Source organism: Anarhichas minor, unplaced genomic scaffold, assembly GCF_050575085.1.
Source record: "Anarhichas minor isolate MPS153535 unplaced genomic scaffold, ASM5057508v1 ptg000058l, whole genome shotgun sequence".
Lineage (NCBI taxonomy): Eukaryota > Metazoa > Chordata > Actinopteri > Perciformes > Anarhichadidae > Anarhichas > Anarhichas minor.
The window spans coordinates 11,695,543-11,719,171 of NW_027466504.1; the positions used below are offsets into that span (position 1 = coordinate 11,695,543).

Here is a 23,629-nt window from a genome sequence, read left to right on the forward strand (position 1 = left end):
TGAACTTTAATTTCAACATCAAAGAAATGCTGTATGAAGTTCTGTACTGTGTTTGAAAGAAACGCAAGATTAGCAATTTTGGTGACTAAGCACAACAATCACCGTTGACTAGGATCCTGCATGTAGTTCGTATTGCTGTGGCTGTAAGAAAGAATGCCACACTAATTAGGTATTAGAGTTAATAGTACACTAAACAGAGGATTTGCTGTGGGTCAGGCTGAAATTCGATGCAGGCTTTACAAAAGACTGTGAACTTGAGGAATGAGTTAAATACAGGCTTTCTTAGACACATACAACAGTTTATGGCACTGGGCAGTGGCTGTGAGGGATCACAGTGTTCCTGCAGAGCCGGCTCGGCAGCACCGTCAGCACGAAGAGGCTGCAGAGTTTCCCGACAGTTGATCATCCTCCGACATCAGGAACGATTGGATGGATTAGACATTTGGTGGTTCAGTCGGCTCTTCTTGTAGTTCATCTATTTCTTAAGATGCCATATGGCGTAGATTATTTCATCAGTTTATTTGAACCCAAATAAACATGCTTTGCTGATTGAGAGCCCTGACAGACATGCAGATAATACCCAGATCCATTTAATTCAAACATTTGTTTTTCCAGGATTTTTGACCTGCTTTTCTGTGGTCACGCTCACATTTTTAAAAAATGTAAACTGAATTATTAAATAGGATACTAGCTCAAGCTAAATCAGTGGAAATACATTATAGTACAAGGAGTAGTAATCACTAGTCACCCAAAATCTGTTTCTGCTCAGTAACAGTGAAAACATGTGCATATAAAGCATATTTCCTGTGATATGTTAAAGCATAAGTTTAATCTTTCTGTGAATGTGAACTGACTCATAGACGTATACAACTAATTGGCTGATTTAGTGTCTTAAAGGAGAAGACGTGTTACACGACAGCTCGGTAAACTGTGTGTTATATATGAGGGTGTGGTCCGACAGTGAATCATAGCGGCTGGCATTATGACTTAATCTCTCTCAACAAGAAGGATTTCTAGAGATACATTGAGGAAACGTATGGTTCTGAAAATCCACCGGTTTACACTTGTATTATCTTGCATCATCAAACCCAGCAGCGAGTGAGAGAGCATTGTGTTTTTCTGCACAGTCACTGCCTTTGTCCATCCTCCTGGGCTGTGCCCAGCCCAGCCCCTCTGCTCTATGTCGACAGCCCACTCATCACATTCAAATGGCCCAGTGGCCCACACACACACACACAGCATGCTGCCTCTGTGGAGACTGTCTGCTCTCATACAAAAGACACTTTGTTTTTAGGGGCGCAGTATCCAAGTTCCAGAGACTTGTTCATGTGTCAAGTTGACGGTAGTGACGCTCCTTTTTCTTGGCTTTTCATTGAGCGTCAAGGAGACTTGAAAGGGGTCTCTGCCCACCTAACTCAGCCCACAATTAACAGTTTGTATTGAATATGGTGCATGCACAGTTGGCCTCCAAAAACGGAGCACTAATCCACTAACTTATATTGTTCACAAACAATAGGAATACGCTTCATAGGTTTAATTGAACTTTGACATGAAAATGACATTACAAGTAGTACATAGAGGAAATGACTGCCAGTGCCGACCAAATATCTTCCACTGTAATGAAACAAATTCTTATTTAGAGTGGCAATTTATTTTTTATTTCTACTAGGAGATTATCAGAAAAAAGGATTTGGATTGGCATATTATGTATTTGATAGCTGGATATTTGGAAATAACTTAGTTAGTATGACACACTAGGTCTGGTTATCTAATTATCAAGGGTCATTTCACAGCTAACACATCCAAAATCCTAAGTGCTAAGTGCTAATGACTAATTAAGTGCATTCAATTTTTGGATGAGTGTCCAACTCCAGCTCAACTTGATGCTGCGTAATTTCACAAGAACATCTAGCAGTGGTTTTCCCAGATAAGTGTGTCAGTTTATATCTGACATGTAGTATCTGGTTGTTTTGCTGTTATAGTCCATCAGTTTGACAAGGTCTTATGGGGTAAACGAAATGTTAAAAAAATGAAAGCCTTCTACAGTAAATACACAACATACTGCATATACTTGTGCTAAAAACACAGCATTGTTCTCGTGGCCAAGCCCTTCATTGATCTAATCAATAGGCTTCATCTAAAATGGGCAGTGTAATCCAAACCAGCAGAGCTCTCAGAAAGCGATTTGCTGCTCCATCAGTCTTTTGTCTGCGTATGTCTGCTTGGAATACATTTTATTAATATTCTTCACCTGTTGTTATATGAAATATAACTTCAATGCGGTCCCATGCAGTTGCATGATATCTGTGTCACTGCTGTATTTGTAAATGTTGTATTTACATGCTGTCATGGTGATGGGAAGACCCGCATGAGCTGAGCCTCATTCCACACCCTCGCTCAGCTCCTCTTGCATGAGATCATCTGTCCCACCCGTGACTCATGCTCTCGAGGCTCTTCGCTCCTCTCTCACTCTAGCAGCACCGCCCTTCTCTCCCGAATGCTGCAGATGCTGGGAAGCGGTCCCATACTAGCAGAAGGAAACACATTTATCCGCTGTTTCATAGGTGGCCAGGAAATGAGTAGCTCCATTTGTTTTTTTGTGTTGACCCTAAAGCTCACCATTTTAGAAGCCATTGCTGTACTCTCATGACTTGTCTGATATCAGTTGTTATAAGAGAGATCAGAGAGCGTGTAGTGTGAAGATACAGTAAGATAAATGAGAGGAGGAACATGACGACTGTAATACAAAAGTCAGCCCGCTAAAACGTTCACAGCTCTTTGCAATAGCAATGGTGCACATAGAAATGGCCGCCGACCTGAGCATCCTGCCACTGTGATTTGAATGGGAAAATCTACTCTTATTCTATTTCTATGCTGGAACAAATCCAAAATAATTAAACACGATTAAAAGGGTTAGATAAAGTCACACTAAAAAGGATTTCATTAACCTTTACTTTAAATATTTTGTTATATTTAAAGTGATAATTTGTGTTTTTAATTTTTTGTATTTTGTCTGTTATCAGCAATCATTACTGTTTTTATCAAAACCAGTATCTGTTGATGTTGAATCACAATTGTGTTGTATCAGTCAGTGTAAATGCAGCACAGGATTACCTTTTAAATCTTGAGGAGTGTGGAGAGTCTGGGGAGGAAAAGACGATTTACTCACATGCTCAAATACTCATATGTGGCAGTTGCAGCTGTTGCACATATGCAGGCTTGTATTGAGTGTGTGTGTGTGTGTGTGTGTGTGTGTGTGTGTGTGTGTGTGTGTGTGTGTCCCATTAGCTGTCATTAATGTTTCCTCTTTCCTCTCCTTGATGTTGAGTGCCCTTCTACATAGCTCATGCCCGAGGGCACTTTGCCAGCTTCACCTTCATCCTCCATTTGCTTTTCATCAAGGCTGATACAAAATTTCAACTTCACAAGTGGAGAAAAATTAGTATTTACATGCAACCTGACACTTAATCTTACAGATGCCAGTAGTATCATTGATTATGAAGACACCTCTTGATTGATGCTGTTCATATTTAATGTAAATGCCCTGGTAATTATAATCTTTGCACAGATGCACAGATATTGTGGACTTTATCTTGGTTTCTTCTTTGCTTTGACTGGAAGGGCTGCTTTGAAGGCTTTGGCAACCAGTAGCTACTGAGCTGTTCCAGTCACATATTTCAGATGCATCCCTGCCCTTCTGAGAAGACTGACTGTAGTTTTCTCACTTACAAAGAATGTCAAAAATGCACCTGCAAGTATCTCCCCCTTTACCTTTCAGTCACACTTGTAGTTTTTGTTTACCACCTATCCGTATGCCAATGTCACAACATGCGTATTAAAAGGCAATAGAAGAAGAAGCAGGTAGCCATATTGAGCCGAGTCATCATTTCAGTGAGCCTCTAATGTGAGATCTAACAAGGATGAACGGTTTAGTAACAACATTTCAGGTCGCTGCTAACGGCATTTTCACACCTACTGAACATCTTAGCATTGCCACTGTTAGCATGTTCGCATGCTGATGTTAGCATTCAGCCTCACAGAGATGCTAGCATGGTCTTTTTACAAAAATATAATTTGTGTTCTGAATGAAAAGGGCATGTGACACATCACAACATATCTAGATGCACTTCTTTTTTACAAGTACTGGAAGAATGAACAATGTGTTTTGTATGTTGTTCATCTCGATGAAGCGTCACCCTTTGGGGTGCTGCAAACATTTTCATTTTGGATCAGACATTACACTGCTGTGCAGAAAACGTGTTTGGTTTCAGTCATTCATGTCTTGTCACTGTGTGCAATTCATCACAAAGTGATATTGTGCTGACTTGGATCAAGTGCACAGTGATGCGGACCTGTATTTCGATATCTCCGGCACTGCTATGCAACGGACGGCCTTGTACTCGAAACAAAGCGAAGGTACACATGCCTTTGCTTTCTGAACTGGTTGTGACACAAGAGATGTCAAATGAAAGCTGTTTAGCAAGAATGTTTAGCTAGTCCTTGTCATAAACTGGAAGGTCGAGAGCTTTTCAGTTTAGTCTGTCTGTCTGTCTGGATTTCCCTCCCATACGAGGTCAAGAGGATTACACAGGCTGAATTTTGATTGAGAGGACTTTTTGACTTTACTCTGCTCAGAATGTGAGGATATTTCAGGCATCCTGACGTAACAAGATGCCAAAGGGTGTTACCGACCCCCTGTGCCAGGAATTCTCGGGAAAACCAGAATTTATTCGATCTCTTGTTCAAAGAAGCTTGAGAAAATTTAGTAATGAACGTGTGAAGGGCTGTAGACTGTTCTGCTGCTCGTTGCATTTCCAAAAATCTGGTTGTGTGTTGTTGCAAGCAGTTTGCAAACGCACAACCAGTGTCATGTCTTAAATCTCTAGTTAAGTATATGAAACCAATACTGGCCAAACTTATTCCAACATCTAATAACCATTCCTTTTGGGGGGGGGGCATTACACTCACCAACCAAAAAATAAGATTTGGGAACAGACTTCAACCCTCTACTACAAAATGCAACTCTACCACTAGCATTTACTTTACCAGTCATGTATTTGTTGCATGTAAGGAACTGAAGGAAAGTGGCACCGAATATCTGGCCAGCATGGTTTAGGGTTGTGGCTTTTTATAGACATGCACATGTGCTTTGCTTCAGTCTACAAATAGGTGTCTCAGGAGTTCTATGCTCTCCATTTGAATGCTGCGGTGGACTCTTAGCACTGGGCTCAGACTGTACACGGGGGACACAAAACATTTGATTTGATATAAAACTGGCCACCGTGTGTCACGATTTTCAGTGGCGTTTGCTGTCATTGTTCATTGAGTGTGCTCATACAAGCTGCAAATAATTGCAGAAGACAGTATCGTGAATATTAATTGCTGCTTTATTAATACCGGTTTAACTTCCTATCGTGGTGTACATTTTCACATCTTAAGGAGGCTTTGTTGACTAGCCCAAGGTTTTTAAATGTCAAGAAGTTCAGATGTAATATGAGAGAGAAGTGGTTAGTCAGGCTTGCGTGATCCTTCAAACATCAACCCATTAAAGTCAGAGATGTTGGTTAAAACATTTCTAAACTGTTCCCAAACCTTTGCTGGACATCAATCAGAATTTAAAGTGAGAATATAAAAACACCATAAGACAATTTGTGCGCCATTCCTCAATACTTAAAGTGATATCGTGAAGTGCTCCGAGTAAAAGTAGCTTTAATGCTGCATAAAGAACTTCTGCACATTAACATAACATTTTGGGATGATGAGCCGTGGTATTATACTGTAGCCGTTTAACATGTCCTAGAAAATCAAATATGTGTGAAATAGGTAAGAGGTGCAAAACTAAGTAGTATAATCACAATTTATTAGCTGATAAAGATGCGCAATATCAGGAGAATGAGTGTATGATCACATTGTTATTCTTAAGGACAGAGCTGGGTTGTTGTCTGTCTGATATCTGATCTATACACATATCTTATCTTATGATCAAATAATGTACGACTACTGTTTTAAAGTCCAATGTGTTTTGGACTGATAATACTCCATGCTCACTTTTTATTCTCATAAGAACCTCAAGAGGGCACCAGACTATAACAACAATTGATCTCATAGCATATTCAAACCTGCTCCCTAGTTCAGAGTCTATTAAGTGTTTTCTGTAATATGTATGACATGTGACGCCTCTCGCTGACCGTGCCTGATAGCTGGTTGATGATGCACTCTTTCAGCTCCCGTCTGCTGCTTTGAGCCGAAGAGTTTCCTGGAATGTTCAGCCAATCTATATTGATGAGTTTTTCTCTGGAGAGGTTTATATATTATGCAGCAGAGAGCTTAGGTGCATTACAAACCAAATTAGTGGCCTATTGCAGGCAGCACTGCCTTATCCCTCTGTGAGTCAGCTGTGGAGTCACAGATGCAGTAACACAGCAGCACTGTCAGACTACTTTCCTTATTTCTTTGGACTCTTTTTTTTTTTTTTAATAACTGTTGTTTTTGTCAGGCTCTGATGTGATGTGTTACATCACTTAACTGATGTTTCCCTTCATGTCAGGTCTTGATCTAAATTTGTAGACCATCATGCAAAATGATTGTCACACCAACCCACTTTCAATTCTCTCCAGCTTTTACACACGTGTAACATGTGCGATCTTCATCACATGCACTATTTTTAGATGAACTAAATGTAGGAATCTGCAGAGAGTACAGTCAGGGGCTCTTCAGGTACCTGGGAATGCATGTTTCAGGCTTTCTGACAGGGACACTTTCATTTTCTATAGCTGCCTCTTATGTAACTGGTTTGCTCAGTATAATACGAAATGAAATATAAAATTACGCTAAAATCTCTCAGCTGAAAAGCGGTTAGATTAACGATAAGATCTCTAGTCCTATTTTGGTATTTGTCATGTTGTATCATGACGGGTGGTGATTGTTATTAGCCTGGATGTGTCCTCAGTTGTTTCTGCTGAAGTAAACATTGTGGTGAGTCTTGGCAGCTGCACAATAGAGAGAGATGATTATCTGAAAATTGTCGCACTCTTAATAATTAAGGTCCATGACGTGTTGCTCACCTATTAAAGATGTTTGCATAAATCAAGTGATGCATGCTGTCCTCAGAAATGATGGTACATTGCTTTTAAATTGCAGCTTGAATAAACTTGCTGTTGGAACCATCCGCAGACATGTTAACAAGGAACATTTCTTCTTTTTTTTTAAGAAGCACTGATTTCCCCCCCCCTGTGGTTTTAAGCGCCGCTGCTAGATGAACACTAAACTGCGTAGAAACTCAAAATACTGAGTAGCCATGGAAAACCTGACGGGACTCGTCCTGGATGCTTGACGAGAAAGGGAGCTCGGCTGCCCTAGAGGCTGGTAGGCAGGCAGGCAAAGAAGCAGGAGACTGTTTCTGCTTCCTCACTCGCTTGTCCACATGGCATCCGTCGACCTGAACCGCGATCCTCTCGACAGCCCTCAGGAACTAGTGCAGAAGATGAAGTACCTCCTTAAAGCCGAGAGGGAGCATAGAGCTCACCTGGTAACTCTAATGTGCTGCATGGGTCAGTATTTATCTCACTGCTTCTTCTTGCCAGTTCCTTGAAATGTTAGTCATGTCTAAGCTTGCTCATTTCAATAGTAGGTAAGATATCCTTGAGTCAAACGTCTTTTAATCACCGAGGATTATTAAGGGGCAGAGTCTGTGTTTTTAGTCATGTGGTCAATGTTGTCGTTAGTGGTGCAAATGTGAGCCAGCAGATCGTTGTTAATGTTATTGATTGAACATGTGAGTATTTTGGTGTTCGCTGAGGACGATTTAGAGGAGTCGTGTCAGGCAGACTGGGACACGTGGAAAACAGTGCAATGAGTCACAACTGTGGTGACTGTGAATCCTGCTCTGCTCTCACACTGGATAAAAGCCAATCTTATTGAAGAATACAGCAACCAAACATACAAGTTCTTCATAATCTAACACACTAACGCAAGTGTAGTTTTTCTTAATTATAATTCTGCTACTAGAACGGCATTGATTTTGAGAACATTTTCAGGATCATTTTCCTTTTCCCTGCTAATGCATCCATTTAGTTCCACATATGTCACTGGCTGCAGGAAGTCTGGTTGCTATGGTTTTGGGAAACAAAAAAACACATTACGTGGTCAAGAGCGTGCAGTGATGTAATTTCAGCCTCTAGGAAATTACATCCTTCTTTTAAGCCACTGGGTCTTGTGGTCTTCATATGTCCTCTATTTTCTACATCACTTTCATTGAAACTATGAATCCATAAATAACATTTCACATTGACTCTGTGCAGCAGGAGGAGGCAAAATATAAAGCTCCAAAAATGATCTGTGCAATGCCTTAAAACTTAAATGAGAGTTAAATTGTTTTCTTGTTTCTCTCTTCCTCAGATGAAAGAGACAGAGTGCAGAAGAAGACATTTACAAAATGGATAAACCAGCATCTGCTGAAGGTAAGAACTAATGTGTGTTACCATGTCAAATTAAAATTATCTGCATGTCAAAAAACGATCTCATTCATCGAAACTATATTCACTAAAACAAAGGTGGAACCCAAATACTAGTTAAAATTCCAAGAATCAGCAACCCATTTTCCTCTGACATAAACAATCCATTCGAGAAATATTGGCAGTGAAAACAATTACCACTCTCCACGTTAGGTCCCAACATGCTGACATTCCTCCCCAGATATTATTAAAGCTGGCTGAAAGTCACTTAGCATGACACGTGCTGTTGATCTGCTGTAGCAACAGGTTTTCTGTTGTTGGCAGGAATCTGAAATGCTTACTGTGGTGCTTCATGTGTGCGTGGAATTTAATGAAACACTTCAGCAGACAGACAAGCACTGGCAAATCTCATCTAATCTGCCTTCGTAAAAATGAATCATTACCTGTAAGTAGTGCGTAATGTTATGCTTTAGAGGATTCATACATCAGTGGTGCAATAATCACTAAAAATCACACTCATTTCTATTATGTTAGACATAAAGATGTAGTAATGTGACATATAAATGAAGTAAATGAAGGCAAATTCATTCATTCATTCATTTGCTTTGGTACTGATATGATGCATTAGTTGATGCCTTGAGTCCTGTTTACTGGATATCTTTCAGGCAGCCAGTGTCTTTACAGATACAAATGAGCAGTGACAAATATTGCCGAACTAACAGAAGCATTTTAAGTCCTGGTATTTCTCGAAAATATATAAAATCAGTGACCAAATGAGCAACACAAGCAATGACAGAAGTTGCATTTGCAAAAGCGGACTCAAGCAAGGAGAGTTTTGAGAAAGTCCATTCTTGCAAATGCAGAACAGCAAGACTTGTATCTTCACTTCAATGCAGGTTGATTTCCCCCGCTAGCTGTGTGTGTGTGTGTGTGTGTGTGTGTAGGGATGGTAGTGTTTATCAGCTAGCTGCTGACTCTGGTGGTACCTCCAGATGCACAGCAGATCACAGTTTTCACTTATCCAGTGAAATATCTCAACATCAGCTTGATGGATTGGCCTCATAATTCGTATAGACAGTTACGGTTCCCAGATGCTGAATCCTACAGACGTGGATGATCATTATGAGATTGACAGTTGTGGTTTTTAGTGACACTTGTCTCAACAACTATTGAATGAATTGGCACATTTCCATCCCCATCAGGATGAGTTGTAATAACTTTGGTGATCCCCTGATTTTTCATCTACCACTGTCATCCCGTCAACATTTCAATTTGTCCAATACTTTGGTTAATGACCACCTGATAAATGTCAGTGCAGGTTTAAATGAAACTAACTGGTAATATTGCTACTAACATAGCTGTACGGCTGCTACACTCTTTTTTTCATCAGGAATGAAGCGCCAGAGTGTGTTAACAGACTAGTATTACATGACATGGTGGGCCACTCGTTTTCCCCCAACCCAAGTTGTATTCATTGTTTTGCTCCTGAGGGGATTTCTGTGTTCTTTGATCATTATCTGCAAAGTATGATGAGGGCCATAAACCTGTCCTGAGGGGTCACTTTAAGGGTCAGTCCTTACATGATGAGGACGGGGCTTCCTGTGGATCAGCGCTGCTGACTGGTTTTATGATCATTGGTGTGTGGTGTTTCCAAACAGGAATACATTTATCATTTCCAATATGAAAATCATTAGAAGGGTGGATGAGGCCCGAAGAAGCTGCTGGCTCCAGTTCTGCCTTAAGAAGATACCTGCTACAGCTCACACTGTTTCATGAGAGACGCATTATGTTTTGTCACAATCAAAAGAAAGAATGAAATTGTATTTTATGTCTACAGCACAGCATAACGCACGCAATGACGGTGCACAGAGAATCAGAAACAAGTGCATAAAAAAAACATAAATGCTGTTCTGTAGTTGTTTTAGCCTGTTGAACTTGAGTTTATGGTTATATTTAAATATTTGCATTTTACAGCCAGATTTCAGCCTTCTTATTGTAAAGTCTGTTTCATCAGTGAGAAATCATATAAGTGCTGAGTAATAGTTGGGGGAGCTGTGGCGTTGACCCAATAACATAAGGGTGCAAGTCTATTTTGGCTCCACAGCTGTGGCTGCTATTTGGGATTACAGTGCTGAAAGCCCTGTGTGAAAGCAGGTCAGCGGGCAGCAGGGTGATTTCAGAGGCGCGGTATTTAGGACAGGAAGGAGAGATGGGCCTGCTGGAAAGAGAAAGCCTCGGCCCCGGAGTTGTTAAGTGGCTCGCTTACGTTTTTAGATAAGGTATCACAATGACATCCTGTGTGTTTTATGCTACATTCATTTCAGTTTTGAGGGAAAGGTGAGGGGAAAAAATGAAAACAAGTTTGTTGTAAATTGAGTATCACAGATTTTTCTAAACCTGGGTTTAAACTGAAACTGAAAGTTAATTGAGTTGCATAAGAAAGAAACATCAAAGGCAGTGTTATAGTTACACCAGGTGTATGGGTTTTAGAGACATGCATGGTATAATCCTCAAAGATCTCTTCTTTAGTAATTGAGATCATTATGGTTCAATAACTGCGAACAACTCAGAGATTTCAGCACCAATTTGACTACATGTACAGTAGTAGTACAGCTATTTGTTATAATGATCATCCTCAATGAACAGTTTTGTTTTTAACAATACTTGCTCATATTTTTCTCCCTCATGTCCTTAGGTACGAAAGCATATAAATGACCTGTATGAAGACCTACGAGATGGACATAACCTGATCTCACTGCTGGAGGTTTTGTCTGGAGACACATTGGTGAGTTAACGTTTTTCTGTTGTTTTAATGTCAGTGTGTCTTACAGAGAGAAATAACTCAAAACAAAGTTACGGATGATGTTTTGGCACATGTGGACATGTACATGATATGATCCTATTATATCAGACTTATGAAAACACAAAACCTTCCGATTATCATTAGATACCAGTAAGGAAAGTGAGAAATCTATTCCTCTTCCTGTAGAGCAACTCATCATACCGTTGCATGACTGATGTCCTTCCCCTGTGTCCTTCTCACTTATATAACTGATGGCAGGAGGGATTCTTGGGATTTGATGGTCTGTAATCAGATCTGCTTTGACTCATCCACCAAAACCCACTCAATGAAGTCGCATTTTTGGGGGACTTGTATGCAAGTTATTTATTATTTGAAAAAAGACTGATGTGTTTGTGATTTGTTGTGTTGTGGTACTAGATGTTAGTAAAAGGGAGGTACAGTATGCCTTGCCTTGCTTTACTTGGCTTTTTTTTACTGAGGGAAGGGGCGCTTTGTGCCACTCAGTATGTTGCTCAAGTAGCAATTAACTTGAGTGGGATATTAAATACGGTGATTAGCCCAAAAGGTCGCTGTCTCTCAGTCAACAAAATGTAAGCAAGGAAAATAATTTAGGAAGGAAAACTAGCTCTCGTTAGCCCACTGGGATTTCTGGCGAGTTCTTGGCAGCCGATAATCAGCCATTAACAAAGCTAACAAGCCTTTTTAACGCACTAACTGCCAAGGGCTACCTTTTATTTTTTATTCTTCATTTGGACCCACATTCCCCCAAGCAAGAGCTAACCATACAATTTAAGCTCGACAATATGAATACGACGGACAATAACATCAAAAGCGGTAGTAAAATCCAAGAGTACAGCCCTAAATAGTTACCTGTCATCCATATTAGAATAAGTATCATAAACTGCTAGCATGTCGAATCCAATACAGGCTACATTGACACAATATGTATGTAGAAACGGCACCAGTATATCAGCTTGTACAAGAAAGATTGATCAAATTCCTTCAGACCTTCCTGTGCTTTTGTTTTCCGTTTGAGAAATGTGTTTAATTACCACAATTACATACAGCAGTTATTCAAACTTATTCAAATGACTGTCATGAACTGTTTGAACTCTTGACCTTCAGGAGACAAACATTGCTGCACTTCTGTGTATGAAATTTGCGTCACGTCTTATTGAGAATGCCCTTTTCCAAACATTACTGCACCTGACAGTTAGCCAACATGAAAGTGGGACATTGTTTCTATAAATCGCGTTATGACGAAGTAATATTACATTAGTGCAGGAAACTGTGCTGTGTGGTGATTAAAACACAGCTGGAGTTATCGCTGTCAAAACTTGGAACAACTAGGAAATGAACTAGAAGTTGATGTCTAGGTGTGGATTTCTTTTCAGTAGCAGTTAGAAACCAAAAGCTTTCACGGTATTGTAGGTTACAGTCTGAATCACATTATTTAACCAAAAATAGGGAGCTGTCTTTGGTTTGTGGCCTTGTTATAGAAGTGTTTTTCATGAGAATTCATAAGGTGTTAAATAGTCTAGTTCAGTATGTTTATGTATCTAATCCCTCACACACAGAGCACATAGCTGTACAGTGTATGTAGCTGTAGCACTCTGGCGTTGCCACTTAGTTACTGCACGTCATCCAGCTGGCTTTCTGCAGTATTATTTAATTTCTCATGTCATTCTTTCATCTTATATTGAAGTATGTTAATACAGTCTTTGTGCAGTCGTTATCATACTGTGTTGTCCCTTTCTGTATTTAAACTGCATGTATTCCTGTGCAAGGAGCCCCAGCAGTTACTCCTCCTCCAGTGTGACTAACTTTCATCCTCTACAAGCTATCTATTTTTCTGTTTACATCCTGTTTCCCTTCTGCGTTCCTCCTCCTCTGTTGTCCACTCTTTGATTGGTTTTTGTCCATTGTCTAACTTCCCTTTGATTTGGCCGCCGTGTGTGTCCATGTCTTCCTTTCTCCTCCATGTGTTGCCTTTTCGGTGATAAGCCAAGGGAGCGTGATTTTCTGAAGACATTGCGGTTGGTGAGTGGGACAGAAGCATGCGCAGTTGAGCAGCATGGAGACACGGTGGATGATGATCAGGGGGTACGTGTGGCTTGCCCCTCCACCCCCCTTTTAACAAACTAATTCAGAGTTGTGCCGTGGCCCGTTAACAGGAGTGTAGAAACGATCCCACCGTATGATTTGTCTTTCTGTAGACTTATGGCTTTAGCAGATATTGTAGTTATTCTATATTGTTATAGTAGTGTTTTCCTTTTCCCAATTTAGCTAAATGTGTGATTTCTATGCAACATTGTTTCATAATGCCACTTCTTTTGATCAGCAAACAATGTCAGAATCCTACATGACCAGATGATACTGAGGATGCAGAGAAAATTGTGCACATGATTTAAAGACCCAGGCATCTTCATGCTCAAATGTGTTTTTGAACATGCATCAACAATACATTTGGCCCGCTGACCTTGCAAAGGCATTAAAAAGATGCAATATATTGAAAGTAAATTGCCAATAAAGCTTGGGTCTTTATATCCATCTCACCAGCCATGCAATCAAAGCGCTCCGAACCTTCGTGAGCATCAGGACATTTTTCATCTGCCGCTTTCGAGTATGCTTTTAAGTATTTTTTTAAGCCTCAAGAGCTCCTCATAAGTGTGTGAGAGCCATTGAATGGAAGCTCTAGGAGATGGGTTACCGTTGCTTTGCTATTTAGATGAGCTGGATTCTTCCCAGCTTTTATCAACTTACAAATAAAGCTGATTCTGATTCTGAAATACGGCTGAATGCAGCACACGTCTTTTGCTGCTGCTGCTGCTGCATCCTGGCTACAATGCATTTTCCATTTCATTACCTCATGCTGTGGCCCCTGACTGTCCGCGTGCATTTGCCACAAGAGATTGGATAATTTCTCGAACGAGGAATCATTCTGCAATCATTTTAAAGTTTTATATCTGGTGTCTGCAGCACAGCGAATACCCTTTACCTGTCACTTGGTTTGTTATTACATGTTAAGGGCAGATTTCTAGAGATGCAAACGGTGGAAAATGTTCTGTATATGCACAGATTTTGCAGAAATGGCTACTCTTGTTGAGAGCTTTTCTTGTGTGTTCTTTGAAGTCTTTATCTCACCAGAATAGCGAATGTCCTGTGTCCACCAATGCTACTAATCATTTTTTTTAAATGTGTCCTCTGATATTGAGAAAAATCTGATTGCCATACATGACCGCTCTTCCCTCTTTATGTCCACAGCCTCGGGAGAGGGGAAGGATGCGCTTCCACAGACTCCAGAATGTACAAATAGCACTGGATTATTTAAAGAGGCGGCAGGTACGGATCAATCCAAGCACACTCTGAAACTCTTGTTCTGTCACACATTGTCATGAATACACCTTTAAACCTTAAGACACGGATGTAATAGCAATGGATTTATAATCTGAAACTGAAAATCCACATAATTAAGTTATAATTTTGATGCAGGAAGCGAATTAAATAAAATGTTACAGCTGGATAGCACTTGTAAATGTAGCAGTTCATGTGTGCAGTTGCATCATATTAGGAGAGATTTGTTCTCTTGTAATCACCAAGGTTGACAAATGCAAGCAAAGGCACATGTGTAATTGAAGAGGGAATGCAAATGGTACACTGTTTCTGAATGTCTTGGCTCAGACATGCAGTGCCACATAGTGTGGGACGGCCCCATTCAGTGGTGATTGCCTATTCACTGCCTATCCTCCAACATCACACACTGTTGGACTCATGGCATTTGCCATCTCTCTTGATGACAATTACAATTCAGCTCCCACCAATAATAATGGCAGCATTTAAGGAGCGCCGACTACAAATCCCATCGGTGGGGTTTCAGAGAGCTTTGATTGCCCTCCCCTCCCCCCCCCCCCCCACCACTCAGGATGTGATGAAGAACACAGCCTTGCTGAGCCAGAGCCAGATGTGACGTAAGGCTTGAGACAAAGGAATCATAGATGGTCACAAATGAGCTGATCTACTGTTTTAGCTGCAGTACACACCAGATACTCCCATGCATCATCTGTAATATTTAAACTGAAAATGATCTCTTTAAACCTCCTTAAATCTCCCCCTGCAGCTTATTGATTGCAGTTATAACAGATGATCAGACTGGCTTTAGAGGAATAGATTACCTGCTCCGTTAAAACAAGGATGTGTTTGTATAATTCACATTCTTTTGTTTATGCATTTTCCCCTCTGATATGTGGGCGATAAAACAGCCCGAGCTGCTTTATAACATTTAATTAGTAGCAAACATTTGTTTCCGTCTGTCATCTCAGACCCACATGATTACAAGGTAGCAGCGCCCTGACATATTCTAATGACTATTGTGCCCCCTTGTGGTGCTTGTTAAATGACAGGCACACGAGTCAAAATAGACAAAACACAGTTACTAATATTTAGTACTTGTTTAATGCACTAATCCATGTAAATGCCATAATGCCATAATGTAGAAACTTCAGAGCAGGATTTGAGCATTTTGGAGGTATTGTAAATATGCTAATCATGTGTTTCCTGTCATCAGGTCAAACTTGTAAATATCAGGAACGATGACATCACAGACGGCAACCCAAAACTGACCCTGGGATTGATCTGGACCATAATTCTGCACTTTCAGGTCAGCGTTGTCATCTCATGGTTTGGTAATTCTTATGATTTTAATAGCCAAGGAATTAACATTATCTATTACCTAGATACTGGATTAGTACTTGTTTTCCATTTCATTGTATTATATGTAAGTAATGAGTTCACACTTTTAAGGGCTGTTCATTTGATCCTTGTGTGTATCTTTACGTCTTCCTTGATGTTGATCTTCATATTTGAATGCAGAGGACCAACACACACTGACAAACGTAGATGTTTCTTCTTTTGACCACAAGGTGTCAAAGCTGTGCAGCATATATCATGCTAAATGTTGTAATTGCAGTCTTACTCACTGAAGATGATGGTGATGATGTATGATGTTAGTGTTTACCAGGCTTACTTTCATGTTTGATTCAGCTTGAGTTGTAACATGACAAGCTAACATCATGTAGCGCCTGGTAGCGAAAAAAATAATGTTTTGTTATCCACAGGATGTATTGAGACACGGAAAATGCTTTTGCCCACAGTTATAATGAGTCTGTGTTTAAATGCAGACAGCAATGGCTTGAATGTTGCTTTGTTTTGTCAGTGCAAAGTATTTTACTCTATGCAATAGAGTATTGTATTTCCAAAAAAGCGTTGCAGTTTGGAGAGTTGCGATGGTTTTGAAATTTCCCTGTGCTCTAATCTGGGTTGATATTTCTCCCTGAATGTTCTCAAAAACTGTTTCTTCGGGAATATTTTTCATTTTATTGCTGGAGTGACACAAATCACGTTGAGTGGGTTAGTGTGTGTGTGTGTGTGTGCGTGTGTGTGTGTGTGTGTGTGTGTGTGTGTGTGTGTGTGTGTGTGTGTGTGTGTGTGTGTGTGAGCATGCCAGGAGTATCCAGGTGTCCATCAAAGTGTCTGTCAAAAATCCAATAGCATGCAGAAACTTCATACTTGAACTACTTCTCACTCAGTCTTCCCTTCCTTCCTTCTCTCTGGCTGCTGCATTGGATTATTTATATCTTTGGCACCACACGTCACATGACTCAGTGGTCGGTAGGGGACAGGAACATTGCAATAGTCTTTCACACTTGTAGCTTTAATGGAGATGGGTACTGAGTTAGCACATTCTATTAGAACAAGAATGCATCTGTCTGACTGACGGCCTCAAGGAAATTATGAGGGATAAAGTGGTTAATAGATATTTTGCCTGGACTCGCTGACAGGTAGCGTCGGTGATGCTGCCAACACCTGCCGCTGTATGTCTCACGCAAGCCCTTGAGCAGCAATGGGCCTGTTTCTTCTTGATTTAGAACGATAGCAAGTCACAGTATCTTGGGCTTTATTATATAAGCACAGCTGACAGCAGATTGATATGCATGAACTTTTTTTTTCTGCCGCTGTTCTTCTTCAATCTGCTGTATTTTCACCTGGAACATGGTGTTGAGCGTGATGTTTATTTTAGTATACAGCCGGTGACGGTGCACCACAATGACATTGCAATGTTGTCTGGTATTTCTTTGCCTGTTGGGCTTCATTGTTTATTTTGCCCTGATTGACACTTGATTGATTGTCACTGTCTCTGTGATGTCTGTTGCTCTCTACACAAACACACAGTCATGATTAAATTATTTCATTCATTCACTGTCAATAAAAACTGGCCCAAGTAACTATATACATCATCTAGAATGGTATAAATCATTTATTTTACTGAAAGAAAACATGTACACACATAATGGAATCCTGCAGTACTAGCAGTATTTAACAGTTTGTCAATAAGTAGCCGTGTGAGTCATCAGTACTCTGTAGTTTGAACTGTGCCGGCTGTCAGGTGACTTTGACCTTCTGGGAAACTTCGTTGGCATTCAAGCACTGTAAGCTGACAGTGGCACAGTGTTATTTTAGCTGAGCCGTGTGGTGCCATAATATTTACCTTCGTACACACTACTTAATTATATTTTTGTCATGTTTTAAAAGTATACTGATAGATTCCTCCACAGTGGACTTGCGCCCCGCGCTGTCAGGCTGTGTTATGTTGTTGTAATGCTTTTATGTGGTGAATCACTTCCTGGTCAGAGCATTTTGCCCCCCTGTGAACTGCAGTGGTGGTGATCTGTTCAGATAATAGTGTTTGTTTAAACCGTTGGACTTAAGCCCCACCTCTGGCTCCGCCATTGTACGTAGCTTGATTAATGGACAAAGTGAAAGCACTTTGCTGTCCAGCTCGGATTTGCCTCTGCTTCTGTTGCTCTCGTTGACCTACGCTGTTCTGTTTTTCAAAGCCTTTCTCGCCGGCTGGGACTCTGTCTGGTTCACGCAGCCAAACTTGCTGAGCCAAAATTTCTCACAGCATAATAGATGGCCATCAGCTGGCATCCACTTGCAGTTTAAACCTTGTCCTCCCTCCACCCCCTCATTACACATTAGACACAAGTATTAGGAAACACAAGCAGCAGCTATGACGTACACGTTTGCTGTGTAGACTAAGCAGACTAGGCGGCACAAAACAGGTCTGTCCACAAGTCCTTTCCACTCTTTCACAGCTGAGAAATATAAGCACATTGGCCGTGTCTGTCTGTGTGTCTGTGTGTGTGTGCATTTATGGTGTTTGTGCTGGATTAGCAAAGCCAGAGAAATGTTTCAAAGGTCAAAAAGGATTCCAGTGTCAGAGAAGAGACTCAAGAGAGAGCACGCAGGCAAGAGAGCGACGCAGTGAGAGAGAGAGAGAGACAGAGAGAGAGAGAGAGACAGAGAGAGAGAGAGAGACAGAGAGAGAGAGAGAGAGAGAGAGAGAGACAGAGAGAGAGAGAGAGACAGAGAGAGAGAGAGAGACAGAGAGACAGAGAGAGAGAGAGAGAGAGAGAGAGAGAGAGGCTGACCAGTTCTCAGCTGTGAGTCAACGAAAGGAAAAAGTCAACTCTGCTGGAGTGGAGCGAGCTTTATGTCTGGCTGCCGGCTTGTCTGTCACTGCTTATTGTGTGCTAGCCGCACAGCGTGAAAATGACTTTCTGTCAATGGGATAGTGGCTCTTCAGATCAAGTGGAGCTCACCGGATACTCTGCCTGAAAACAAGCTCACTGTTGGGAGTTCAGCACTGCCGATGGGTGAGAGACTGTATGACTGTCAGCCATGGGAAACATCTGTGGCTGTGTTCGAGGCCCTAAAGAGGAATGCTATGTTGACCCCAAGAAAGCTCCACTGAGCCTTGAATCTAAAGAGCATAAAGGGCGACGCTATTTTCAGAGGAAGAAGAGGAAATCAGGAGCCTTTCGGCCTGCTGAAGGACCCCTCAGGAGTCCTGGATGTGAAGCTATTGCAACCGATTCCATCTGCAGCAGTGCAGAGCCTCAAGGTGGCCCAGATGGGAACGCAGAGGAGTCCCAAGCAGAGCTGGGTAAACCATCAGAGGTGAAGAAACATCTATCAAGGCAGGACAGCCTCAGCACAGGCGTCTACGTTGGCGAGGTACCAGTTTTAATCCTCAGAGATCCCTGTAATCAATCAAGCAAGAGGTTAGCTCACAGGTTGGGCAGGTTCTCCACAGAGCAGACAGAAGACAGCAGGAGCAGGTCCACTGTAGGAGGAAAGCTTCGCTGTATTAACACGACTTCCAGAGGCGCCTCGGCTAAGGATGGTCTGCTTGTGAAGAGGCTGCTGCAGCGACAGTTAAGGAGGGCTGTTAGCTTCGGAGCAGTGGAGCACATGCTGCGGACTCTGAGGGGCAATGACGGACCAGGGAGTGAGGAAACGTTTGCCAAGATTATATGGGGCTCTCAAGCACACAGGAGGAGGAGACGGAGGGCCTACACCTGCTCTGGTTACGTAGAACATCTTCCAGCTCCTGCCAAATGTATTTCCACCCAACACGAGGTAAACTTAGAATGTGTTATTTATGGCCATTATAGGTGTTATTTATGATGGATTAGTAAGGGGCTTGATTGGAAACATTGAATGGCTGGTGTTTAAATCATTGAAGTTATGCTCTACAGTGAGAATATGTGCTCAAATTGAGCACTTCTTTAGAGCTGGTTTATTTTTGATAAATTACATAATTTTATGTAATCATCATGGTTGATTTTAGAGCATTATGTCATCGCTGTGGTCTCTTGCTGTCAGTTATTCTGCGACACAAATCATACGCTGTGGAGTGTATTTACACCAGGTGCTTTGGCTGCATAGTTTACCTAATTTACCTGGAACCTGCACTCAAATGTTTATGCTGCTCTCTGTATGCAGACAGGAACAGTACGTTGACATATCAATAGACATAGCAACTGTATTGTCTCAGAACAAAATGAATTATTATGATACTTGTGGATTAATGATGGGTCTTGCAGTCCTATTGAATCTGTTTTATTGTTTTGCATCACGCTGTGGTCTGGAAGCCTCAGCCTGCCCAGTAGAAAGAGACTCAACACTCAGTAAAATGTAGCTCTTTGATATTTATACTTAGGATGTTTGAGTTACTGTCACAGTCGTTGCTTTAATGTTCCAGCTGGACAGACTAAAATGAGTAAATCAACCTTTGTTTCGGAGGCCTGTTAAACGCTTGTCATACCCTGTCTTAACTGGACTATAGGAATGTTTCAGGCTTTTGAAGGTATACTGTAAGGTTTTTGCAGAAAAGAAAGGGCTGGACCCAAATTCAGGGAGCCTCGGGAAACGGAGGGTTGGATAATTGTGGGTTTAATTGTAACAAAAAAGTATTCAACACAAAAACGTGTGAATCACAAGTCCATGAAAATAAAACATCCAAAGAAACAGGGAACACGGCAACGTGGAGCAGACACTAAACAGACCAGGAGGAAATGGCAGGCAGACGAAAGACGGACCAGGTTACACCAAAGACGAACGAACACTGAGCCAAGGGACACACAGGGTTTAAATACACAGGGAAGGTGCAGGTGATTAGACACAGCAGGTTACAATTAAGGGTGGGGCAGACGATCACGAGAGGAACAGACAGGGGCAGAAAGTGAAGTGAAGCAGACTGAGGAGGTGCAGGTGATTGTACGCAGCACTGTCTAATTAAGGGAAGGGCAGACCATCACGTGGGTTAGACAGACAAAGGCAGGAAATAAAGTGCAAGACACAGAACATCTCAATAAAACAGAATAAATAACTAATTCAAAACATAACTCGTGACAGTATACGGTCTGGATAGGCTGGTCTGTGGGGGGATTGTTTTCTTCAGGATGATGCTATTTGTTTCAGGTCGTCTTGTCCAAGCTGTAGTGTGTTGTTACTATCTCTCTCTTTCACTGTTGTTTGTATGACTGATGTCACCTGGCTGCAGATGATTGATTGATTGATTGATTGAAGTTTATTTTGTTTAATGTTCTGTGTTATTCTGCTTCTTGGTTTTTGATCAAACCATGTTTTGACGTAAAATTTCCTGTGATATGAAAAATAGAAACATGCCCCCCATTGCAAACTGAACTACAGTATTTCTGGTGTTACAGGAAAACAACATCTACAAAGACTTGAATCAACATTACTGAATGTCTTGTGAACTGCAGATAGAAACTCTTGTTCTGATGTCGTAAATGTGCCACAACACTGTCAACAACACTGTGGAACCTGTGAGGTGGCACTGTTTGTTTGAGGTCATCGTAATCTTCAGTATGACACGTTGTAAAACTATTGGGTCATTTATTACACAACTCTCACATTCCCCATTTTTTTTAAGGTGTGAACAGAATTGTTAATGAACCAGAAAATGAAACGATTACCTCATTCACACTTAATTCACACTTTAGTCAAATATGGAATAGCTCTCATAATTTTTATTTTTTTCTGTACTTTGTGAAGCTTGAAATATTCAGTCTTTTGTTTTGTGACATGAAGGTGTTGATTTAATGCAGTAGTATTGTTAAGGCAGTAGTGTTGTTGTCACCTTTGATTGCAGGATATTTCAAGGTGTTTGTTACCACTCAGTAATGGTAAAGTCTTAATCTCAAAGGTTTGTGGGTTCAATTTGCTGTGTCTCTGCATCAAGCCCCTGCGACTGCGCATTTAACGTCTGCGCATCTTGACAGATCTCGGAGATCCATGTGACAGGGGAGTCCCAGGACATGACAGCCAAGGAGAGGCTACTGTTCTGGTCCAGGCAGATCACGGACGGCTACGTAGGCGTACGTTGTGACAACTTCACAACCTCCTGGAGGGATGGAAGGCTCTTTAACGCTATCATTCATAAATACAGGTACTGTAACACTGAATCAATTGCAGGTTAAACATTAAAGCTATATAATGCATATAGTTGGTTTAGTGGTCTTCTGTCCACTTCTTCTGTCTTCTCTCTGTTAGTTGGTATGCCTAGCTTTTCTCGCCTCACTGGTCTCTATTTTACTCTATTTCAGGCCAGACCTGGTTGACATGAGCCGCGTTTCGACGCAGGCCAACCGATCAAATTTAGAGAATGCGTTTTGTGTAGCCGAGCAGCTGGGGGTGGCCAGACTGCTGGACCCCGAGGGTGAGATCCATACACACTGTCATATTTGGTTGAACCCAGAAAACACCTTTCAACAATTTTGTGCTGTCGATCATGTGGAGCGAAGTTTGGATTTGGGCCTGAGGGATAATTCCTCTGAACTCACTGTCATGTGTCACATTTTTGTTTTTTACTTCCTTCATCAGACGTAGACGTTCAGTCACCCGATGAAAAATCTGTCATCACGTACGTCTCAACACTGTACGATGCTTTCCCCAAAGTACCTGATGGTGTTGATGGAATCAGTCCTAATGTAAGTTGATGGCATCGGCCCACCAGTGACTCCACCCCGATCCGAGGGACTGTGCTGACAAGTGCTTCATCGCTGATGATCCTTTTTCTCTGAACAGGATGTTGATATCAAATGGGTGGAGTACCAGAACATGATCAAATACCTCAGCCAGTGGATCAGACACAATGTGGCCATAATGTCGGATAGATCATTCCCCAACAACCCTGTGGAACTCAAGGTATTGAAGATCTGAATCATTATTAGCTTTATAAGTTGAGCTTCGGCTGTCTCATTGTACAGAGTGCTTAAAATCTGCATGTGGTGTCGGTAAGGTGAAGGATAATCCTCAAATAACCCACATGTAGCGTCTATCTGCTGTCACTGAGACTTAGAAGAGATATTGATGGATATGAGAGAGCAGCAGCGTCCATTTGCTGCAAGACGTCGATAGCTTCTAACAGTAAAAGAGCTTTAATGCAGTTGTTTTAAAGACATGGGGGAGAGTACGGAGAAACCGTTCTCCTGGATAATATCCGTTCTGATGCTTTATAGTACAAGTGTATAAACACGTTTATTATAATCTCTGCTTTCTTTTACAGGCACTTTATACACAGTATCTCCAGTTTAAAGAACATGAAATCCCGCTGAAAGAGAACGACAAGACAAAAATCAAGAATCTCTATAAAATGCTCGAGGTATACAAATTCAAAATAGAAGAGCATGTTGCTTTTGATAACGTATTGCAGAGCCTGTAGTGTTGCGCAGTGTAGCGGTAACAAGTCTGTGTTTGTGGCATACCTGACAGATGTGGATCGAGTTCGGACGTATTCAGTTACCCCAGGGTCATCACCCTAATGATGTGGAGAAGGAATGGGGTAAATTAATTGTTGCCATGCTGGAAAGAGAGAAGAGCCTGAGGCCTGAGGTGGAAAGGTATGCGGAGGGACTGGGCGTATTAATACTTTCTGTTTCCTAGATCAACACAATGTGATTTAAAGGTCTAATCTTTACTTGTCAGCCAAAAATCCCTAATTATC

General features: G+C 41.3%; 1 protein-coding gene across 2 annotated transcripts in view; it reads left to right on the plus strand.

Annotated features, from left to right (window-relative positions):
• The window catches only part of dst (dystonin), a 97,067-nt gene that overhangs the window by 9,689 nt on the left and 63,749 nt on the right, over positions 1–23,629 (plus strand). The window contains exons 5-14 of one of the 2 annotated variants that reach the window (XM_076076549.1): positions 8,398–8,459; positions 11,149–11,238; positions 14,521–14,598; positions 15,821–15,913; positions 21,906–22,072; positions 22,230–22,342; positions 22,507–22,613; positions 22,711–22,830; positions 23,192–23,287; positions 23,398–23,525. In XM_076076549.1, the coding sequence (XP_075932664.1) occupies positions 8,398–8,459; positions 11,149–11,238; positions 14,521–14,598; positions 15,821–15,913; positions 21,906–22,072; positions 22,230–22,342; positions 22,507–22,613; positions 22,711–22,830; positions 23,192–23,287; positions 23,398–23,525 (1,054 nt within the window). Of the gene's footprint in view, positions 1–8,397; positions 8,460–11,148; positions 11,239–14,520; positions 14,599–15,820; positions 15,914–18,736; positions 19,738–21,905; positions 22,073–22,229; positions 22,343–22,506; positions 22,614–22,710; positions 22,831–23,191; positions 23,288–23,397; positions 23,526–23,629 lie in introns of those variants that run through there. The other variant, XM_076076548.1, reaches the window with a different exon arrangement.